The sequence below is a fragment of the Quercus lobata genome, chromosome 9 (genome assembly GCF_001633185.2).
Source record: "Quercus lobata isolate SW786 chromosome 9, ValleyOak3.0 Primary Assembly, whole genome shotgun sequence".
NCBI lineage: Eukaryota > Viridiplantae > Streptophyta > Magnoliopsida > Fagales > Fagaceae > Quercus > Quercus lobata.
In genome coordinates, this window is record NC_044912.1 from 5,432,202 (window position 1) to 5,441,651 (window position 9,450).

Below are 9,450 nucleotides of genomic sequence, written 5' to 3' on the forward strand. Positions count from 1 at the left end.
TATTTTTATTTTTTAATACACATTTTTAAGTGAGGGAGGGCATAATCAAATCAGTGACGCCTCACTCGAAAACATGAGACTGTCATTGAGTTAATTACAAGGCCCTTATAAATAGACACGCACAAGGTAGATGAATGAGATTCTAACACAACATTATACCATAAACTCAACTCAAAAGTTATGATAGTCTTTTAATGTGTATTTTTTTAGTCCATCAACTGAGTATATGCTTGATCCCAACTAAAGAAATATCAGAATTTATACGAGATTAAATGCCACGTTGGCTAATGTTTAAAAACATTCAGTCATCAAATTATTCTGGTTTCTGGTATAAACCCTAATTGACTTTAAGGCCATATTGATTGGAAATTGGTTTATAAATAATTAGTCTCACATTTCTGCTCTGACAAAATTTGAAAAGTGATAGCTTCCAACCCCCGGGTCATTTTGGAGGTCATGTTCGAAGTTTTTGGACTTTAAACAAGGCATATTGACTATAGTAAAAAAAATGATACCTTTAAGTCAGGATAATTTGTTTTAAGAATCGACAAGTATTGACTGAATGCACATTATAAGATTTTTGTGGCTTCATCCCTGTTTTTAAAATTCAGGTCTGAAAAAGAATTGGAAAATGCTCGATTTTCTATTTTAATTAGGGTTGGATCAGTGGCCGAAGTCCGAATGATTGAGTTCATGAAGAATTTCATTCATAATTATAATTATATAAATAAATAAATAAAATTCATGATAAGTTTATAACTAATAATACTTACTAAAAGTTTATTTAATTACTACGAAAGTAGAAGTACTAAAATATAACTTGACAAATTGATATTACAAAAATAGTATTCCTTCCACCAAATTGATGAGTAATCTTTGGATGTTGAGGATATGACATTGCTGTTATGAAATTCAGAAATTTTCTCAAATTTATGAAGGTTGAAAGCAAGAAGAAACCCCTAGAGAGTTCCCGAAATTGGAAAGAATCTAAGGGGAAGAAAGAGAAAAAGACTCGGGCTATCAGTAACTATATGGGAAAGAGGATACATGGACATTAACCTCTATCAGTATACTTGCTTCTAATTACATGAACCTGCCTGGAGAGCATAGATAATTAAGGTATGTATTCTGGGAAACAAATTATTGCACTAACCAACTAGCTGCGAAGGGAGGCATGGATAACAGGCGTAGTATCATACATATGTTGAGTCTCTGGTTTTTGTTGTACTCTATGTGTGATGCCTTGCACAGAACATCCCTTATAATTTGTAAATAGTAAGAAAAAAAAATGTAAGACTTTGATGCATAAAATGAATTTGTTCAACCAAGATATTCCTCATAATACATGTAAATTAACATGACATGCTTAAAGGACTCATAGTCAGCGTTCAATATATGCGTGTTACACACATTTTTGTTAATGCGTGTTCAATATATTCCTCACAACACATTTTTATTACTTCTATTTTTATTAGTCTTATTAGGGCGAGAGAAGATTACTTTAGTTCTTAGAAGCCTGCATCTCCAGCTGCTGACACACACTTCGCATGGTTGGGCGAGATTGTGGATTGGTATGTAAACATGAAACTGCTAAGTTCATCATTAGAGCTAACTCATCAGCAATCTTTTGACTTGTGGGAGGTGAGAGACGATCATCTAACACATCTTTGAGGTGGATATTGGTACCAACTGGGGAATGTAGATCTGTAATGAGTTTGGCTGGATGCTTTCCCATAAGAACTTCTAGTACCAAAACACCAAAACTATAAATATCACATTTTTCACTCACTGCCATCGTGTAAGCAAGCTCTGCAAAAAAATCAAATTGGAAGACAAGATTTGATTTAAAAACATGTACTCTAATATTCCAAAATATTATCAATTATTCAAATAATGAATTGAAATGAATATATATATATATATTTATATATATATTTTATAACAACATTACTATTTTTTTTTTTTTGAGAAGAAACACAAACAGACAACACACACAGGGAATGGGGACAAAGGCATAATATCACACAACTTACCCACAACATTACTATTATACATTTTTGTTTATTAAAAAAAGTAAGCAATTGTTTTTTGTTGTTATTATTATTATTATTATTACCATAAAAGTAAAAAGATACGGAAAAAAAAAACCGATCAAGATGATGGCTTCAATGTGTAGCCCATTTGGCGCAAGATAACAAGATTCAATTACAAAAATGAAGAAGTAAAAGAAGAACTGAAAAAAACTTTTGACCCTTAAAGATTGGGGTCGTTTTCATTTTAGCTATTCGTATTTGATTATGTTTTCATATTGGTTATGTTGTTCATTTCTATTAATAATTTGGTGATATTTGACATTATATGGGTGAAGCGGCTTAATGGACACCAATTATCTAGATTCAACAATCAAATTACTACCATAAAAATGGAATCAAAGATTAAAAGATCAAAATGAAAATTTTGAAACATAAAGGGCCAAAATGAAACCAACCCTGAACTTTAAAGATCAAAAGTATACCTTAGTCTTGAAAAAATAATGAGCTATCATCAGGTAAAAGTGCATCAAATATTAAGAAAAAGGAAATTATAGGAAATGAGTGAAAACACACACACACACACACACACACACACACAGATATATATATATATATATATATATATATATATATATATATCTGCGTCATCAACTTATTTTGATCAAATTTTCATTAAACGTCATTAACCCATTCCGTCCAATTCCTTGCATTTAAAGAATGAAAATTTGAGTTTTTGATGAAAATAGAAGAATGAATGTTATCTTATAACCATTTATTCCCTCGTAATTAAACTTGGAGATAATGAGGAAATAAAAAGAATATTATTAGAAGATTTTTTTTCCCATTTCATTCCTTTCCACCATTTAATCAATATATAACATCAAATGCACATATTTCCCAAAATAGAAAAAGCAAAGTTCTAAAACAAACATGTTCAAGTCGAGGAAAAATATCAAGTCGAGAAGCTTTAAAGCTTACCTGGGGCGAGATAGCCATATGTGCCTGCAACTGTTGTCCAATTAGATGAATCAGGCTTTAAGAACCTTGCAATGCCAAAATCAGAGATACAGGCTTCAAGGTCGGAGCTCATCAAAACATTCTTACTTGAGATGTCTCGATGAATTATAGGTGGGAGACATTCATGATGCATATAGGATAAAGCATAGGCCACACCTTTAACAACTTGTATCCTAGTTGCCCAGTCTAACTCCATTGCTTCTGTTCTACTTAGCATATCAGCTAAGCTTCCTCTTTCCATGAATTCATAAATCAAAAACATGTGAACTTCATGGAAACAAAAGCCAAGGAGCTTCACAATGTTCCGATGTCTTATTTTTGTTAATGTTGCTAACTCATTGCCAAAGCTTTTTATATTGTCAGTTCCTATGCCTTCAGCTTGGGAATTGAGCTTCTTGACTGCTAATACTTGAGCGCCTGGTATTTCCACTTTGTAAACTTTTGCAGATGCCCCCATTCCAATACAGTACATGTCATCAAAGTTGTTTGAAGCTTCAAGGATGTCTTCATACACGGCATTCCCATTAAAGTGCCATATGGAGAACGGATTTTCAATCTTTGATGTGCTTTTAACTTTCGACATATTTCTTGAATGCTTCTTTTGGATAAATACAAAAATTCCAACAAAGGCAAATGAAATTGACAATGCACCGACTATAGAAGCAACAATGACTATTAAAATTTTGCTTTTCTTATTTCCACCACCCTTCTTAATAATTACGGCATTGCATGGTTGCAAACCTTGGATTTCACCACATAGATTTTTGTTGTTACTGAAAGCCCCCAGCGTAGCTGATCGAAAGATTTTTCCCTCTGGAAGAGGACCCTCTAAATTGTTGTTTGACAGGTTGATGCTTATCAAGCTCAACATGCTGCCTAGTGACAAGGGGACTGAACCATTGAGGTTATTGTTGGAGATGTTCAAGTATTCCAAATCTGAAAGGCTCCCAAGCTGTGGTGGTATCCCTCCCATCAGTGAATTGAAACTCAAATCAAGATCTTGTAATGCTCGAAGATTACCAATTTGGTAGGGAATCGTCTCATTCAAGCAATTCTTGCTTAAAGATAAACTTTGTAGCTTCCAACAGTCCCCTATTTGATCTGGAATCGGCCCACTAAGCATGTTTATGGAAAGGTCAAGAGACTCCAACTCAGTCAGTCCTCCAATTCCTGCCGGTACCTCTCCAGAAAGCTTGTTGTCTTTCAAGATTAGCTTTATTAAATTGGATAACTTTCCAATTTCTACTGGTATGTCACCAGACAATTGATTGGAAGAAAGGTCAAGGTATCCCATTTTGCTCAATCGAAGAATCTCATTGGGGATTTTGCCACTAATCATATTCCCAGCAACTCTCAGCACTGTCAAGTTTTGGCTTTCACCCCAGTTTGGTGAGAGTTTACCTCTTAACCTGTTGTAACTCAAATCAATATAAGTAAGGTTTGGGTAAACCCAAAAATCCTGGTCTATATATCCTGTTAGTTGGTTATGTTCAAGCCGGACCCTATATAAGGTTCGGCAGTTTTTAAGACTAACTGGGATAGGACCAGTGAAATTGTTAAAGGCTGCACTGAAATTAGTAAGCTTTCCACCTTGACACACTTGTTGGGGTAAGTGGCCAGTGAAGTTGTTCTCAGCCAGGTGTAGAGTAACTAAGGAAGAAAGGTTCCCTATTTCTTCTGGAACAGAACCAGATAACTTGTTTTTCAACAAGAACAGTTCTGTTAGTTTTAAAGTCCCAATACTAATGGGGATTTGTCCCGAAAGCTGATTTTGAGCAAGACGAAGAATGGTTAAGTCACTCAAATTACCCAAGGATGAAGGGATAGGACCAAAAAAGTAATTCCCATCTAGAGCCAGTAGAGCCAAGTGTTTCAGATTTCCTATTTCTCCTGGAATTCTGCCAACAAGGCCATTAGTTTGGAGGAGAAAATTTTTTAGACTAATGAGTCCGGTTTTAGACTTACCGGTTCCATCAGGGAACAAACGGCTATCTAGTTTTCCTGTTATATTGTTTTGGGAAACATCAAGCTCATAAACTTTTGTGAGATTAGCAAGAGAAAGTGGGAGCGATCCATTGAAGAAATTAATGGAAAGGTCAAGAAATTGGAGTTTAGAAAGTGTGCCAATGTTCATTGGTATGGTGCCTTTGAGTTGGTTTGATCTAAGATCAAGGTGAAGAAGGTTTGGAAAGGAGAGGAAATCTAAGTTTTCGAGGGTACCTTTCAATCCAGTGTAGTTAAGCTTTATTTCAGTCACACTCCCTTCATTGTTGCATGCTATTCCACGCCATTTGCATGGACTTGAAGCTCTATTTGAATTGAATTGTGCTACCCATGACTTCAGAATTGGTTGATCTGCTGGGAGGCTTTTTTTCCATTTGAGTAGAGCCTCAACTTCTGCATTTGGATTAGCCTTGCAGGAGGATAGCAAAAAAAACCAGCAAGCAACTAATAGTAAAAGTGAAACATGTTTTGGGTTCTTTCCTTGGCAAGCCATAGCTCAGAAGTCGGAACACTTTTTTCTGTTTTTTCAAGTGCTAATGGCTTCGATCAACTTCACTTAAATAACACTTCTCATTAAGAGCCTTCTAGTTCAATTGGCATTTTTTAGTATTTTCAATAAAAACATTTAAGATCTAAATTCTCAGTTTCTCATTGTAACTATTGAATTATTAAAATATTTTTAACCCGTTAAGAGTAATCTTTCTTGAAGAATTTTAGCCCCTTAATTTTTTTTATTATTAAAATATTTTTTAACTAAAGAATTTTAATTTCATAAAACGCAAATATATAAACAAAAGTTTTACTCACATTTTAATATTTTGAGGGTCAAATTTAAATATTTATTATACAAATAAATAAATTTATGTGAGGCCACCGTACACTTGATCCCAACATGAGTTGGTATTTGATCATGTGATTAAAAATACACAAAATTATTTGAATTGTTACGTAATAAATTTAAAAAGCATATCCGGCCTTTTTCTGATTTCATCTAATAAGCCACAAACATGTATCTCACTGACAAATGGTGGAGAGGTCACTTCTCGAGTTCAATCTGTTTCCAGAACAAACGGCCAAAAATTTCAATAATGTCGACATTGTCCTGTTAGCATTGCGGCCATTGAACTTTAGCCACGAAGAATTTTTCTTGGGATTTTGGACTGTACTTGATTATTTATTTGGGATATAGACCATATTGGTTAAAGGTCAATTAGTTGGAGATTGTTTATGAGAAATTTGTTCAAATTGGTACTCTCGATCTCTGTACTCATTAGAAACAAAGTAACAAGATTTGGGGGTGGTGACGGTGTATTTAAAGTTAACTACAAAATAGTCAAGCTGATGGCAATACATGCATGATTCATGATATGAACTTGAGCAATAATAGGCATAGCTTTCATGCTATAGGTTTTCTAGAGATAATAGTTGACTCTAGCCCAATGGAGAACCAGTAAATCGGGAAAAAGCCCTTCGATGATGAATACTGACAAAATGCACGCTTCAGAAGTGAAATTCAACAAAGAAAAAATTGAATGCCAAAAATTTCAAAGAAGTCATTGGTATGGGACAAACCCATGATTTCAAGTTAGGGAGGCCGGAGTATAAGAAAAAAGAAAAATTTGAACCTCTTAATGAAATTATTTTTTTATCCACCAATAACAGTTAATAATAACCTAACATTCTATTTATTATGAAAATATTATGGACATAGTATTTCTAAAAAAAAAAAATTTCAAGTAAGCATTAATAAATAAATAAAAATTTGAGTTAAAGATATACCTAATATAATTTTTTTTTCAAAAGCCCTGGAGAGTGGAGGCCCAGCCCCCTCCATGGGTCTGTCTCTGTCTGTATGAAATAAAAATTTTCAATCCCAACGTCGTATATATGTTCCATTAGCCAGTCTTTAGAATATAATAATCACAATTCAAAGAAAGATTTTTTATGTGAACAGGTTTTGAAGCAATAGCGAAAATGAGTTTTATATAAAATGATGACGAGGGAGAAATTTTAAAGACAAAAGTCGTGCTTAATGTGCTAGTGTAAAGAAAAGAAAATTGAAGAAAGATAGTATTTTGGCAACAGTAATAGCTAAAATCCTTTCTTTCTAACAATGAATTGGAATAGAGGTAGAAGGTGAATATTTATAAGTCCAAACTAGGGTTTTGGAGGGTTCCTTGAGGATTCTAAAGCTTCTTAGATGATTAGGCAACATCCCTTAGAGATATTGATCATTTTGAGCTTAAATATGGAAACAGAGTTTTTGGTAGCTCTGTGTATATTTGTATTGTTATTTGTTCATGCATACGCATGAATAGTAGATACATACTTGCTCCAATGTCTTGGACACAAATAGCCACTCTAAATTCATATAATTATAACTTATGGTTTTAAAAACCAAAACGATCAAAAAATTGAAAACTTGTTTGGATTTCAGTTTTTACTTGTTTAACCACCAATTTTCCCAAATTGATTTCGAGTTTGGTTCCTAGTTCAATCGATCAATCTAGTCTGGTTTTTTAAACAATGTTATAACTTACTCATTTTAATCTAAATTTGGTTAAAATTGTATCCATTTTGAAGTCATAGATGTCTACTTTTCAATGTAGTATCACTCAAAAATTCGTCATAGTTGAAAAGATAAGAGCAAATAAGTGATCAAGTTTCTTTTTTCAATATCGCCTTATAAGCTTTGAGTTGTAATTACTTCCAAACTATCAAGAATGTCTTAATTACTTGTGGTTGACATTTTTAAAGTTTCTCATTAGAAGGTAGGAGACCTCACTAATTGTGGTTCCACCACTAAATATTATTTCTTGTAAGGGTATGTGTTGATTTATTAGTGAATGAATAAGAAGATTGTTGCTTGATCTATTACTGCGGCTAAATGCGTGCTCTGGCCAACACCACTACTGAGCTCATTTGGTTGCGCTCTCTTCTTGAGGGCATGGGCGTTCCTTTTTTAATTGTCACTTTGAATTATTGTGAAGCTCAAAATGATGCCTTCAATGAACAGAAAAATCATATTGAGATTTGAGAGTGATTGTCACTTCATTGGTCATCATCTCTTTCATGATCTTTTCTAACTTCAACCTGTTTCTTTTGATTTTCTTATCATTTTCTCATGCTTCTGTCCAAACTCAATCTCATCTTAGGTTTGCAACCTTGAATTCAAGAAGGATGTTAGATCTATTTGGCCCAAAAATGTTATTTTGTAAATTCCACACATCTTAAGCCTATACTTGCAAAATAAGTAATCACTATAAGCCTGATTTACGGGACAAGTAACTTTACAATAATACGTCAATATCCTTAAACCATAAATGTTTTTATACCTTTTCTAATCAGTAGCATATATTGATTAGAGGCCATTTAATAATAGAAAATGTTTATGGATGCTCTAAGGGCACATTAATAATGTTATGATACGAATCTTAACATTAGCAAAATTTATATCTTTATCATTTTCTAAAACATTATTCTTTCGGTTTTATCATTTTCTTAAACTTTAAAACAGACAGAATATAAAAAACAAGAATAAGGGCAGATAAATTATTTGTCACACCAAGCTTGGAAGTCATGGTTACTCCCCTTAATTTCGCTTTTGAGGCAAAGAAAAGCATGAAAATAAAGAGAACCAATGAATTGAACTTCTTAAAGGCCATTGTTTTCGCACATACAAGCATATATGTCTGCAACATGATACACTGTCTATATAACCGAAGAGCAGTTGCCTTTCATTTTCTTAATTATCCCATTCAAATATCAAAGTCTTCTTGATGGGGTTAAGTAAAAATTTCAATGTGTTTCTTGTTCATGAGCACATGAAAGTCGATTAGATGTAATCTAGACAACAATAATTGGACTCGACTCTCCAGTCCAGCCCATTCACTTCTCTTTGCCATGTCTATTAATGTACAGTACAAGCCCAATTCCTCATGGGCCGTAACCTGCTTGAGGATATAAAAGGCCATCCAATTCCTCTTGGGCCGTAATTGGATGCACATTACTTATGGCCTGTTTGGATGTTTAAAAAAAGAGGGAGAGTAGAGTAGAGGGAAGAAGAGTAATTCAATTACCTTGTTTGGAAGTTTTTTATGGCATGTTTGGAAGTTTAGAGAGGGAGGAGAGTAGTGGAGAGGAGAGTAGAGGGGAATGGTTCCTTTCCACTTTATTTGGATGTTTTTAAAATTAGTAAGGGGAAAATGAGTAATTAGCCATTCCTCTTGTTTAGATGTTTTAAAAATTAGGATGAAAATGAGAGAAAATTATTAAAATGGACAAATTTACCCTTATTTGAAAATGAACTTGCAACATTGGTCTATGATTAATTTATTCTAAGATTTTTTTTTTTCAATCTGAGAATATGTTAGTGAATTTTTTTCATTACAATTTC

General features: G+C 33.5%; 1 protein-coding gene across 1 annotated transcript; it reads right to left on the reverse strand.

The window, feature by feature from the left end:
- Positions 1 to 1,380: 1,380 nt before the first annotated feature.
- LOC115961104 (MDIS1-interacting receptor like kinase 2-like) lies at positions 1,381 to 5,547 on the reverse strand. The gene is made up of 2 exons (XM_031080145.1): positions 3,012 to 5,547; positions 1,381 to 1,809 (listed from the first exon to the last, which is right to left on the reverse strand). Exons 1-2 carry the CDS (start codon positions 5,545 to 5,547, stop codon positions 1,502 to 1,504), a joined length of 2,844 nt encoding a protein of 947 aa, XP_030936005.1. The 3' UTR covers positions 1,381 to 1,501.
- Between the last annotated feature and the right edge of the window lie 3,903 nt (positions 5,548 to 9,450).

Excerpts from the sequence above, each read along its gene's own strand:
- LOC115961104 (XM_031080145.1), bottom strand. The coding sequence starts at position 5,547 with ATGGCTTGCCAAGGAAAGAACCCAAAACATGTTTCACTTTTACTATTA. Across the intron at positions 1,810-3,011 it reads ATATGGCTATCTCGCCCCAG|AGCTTGCTTACACGATGGCA; the intron begins GTAAGCTTTAAA and ends ATTTTTTTGCAG.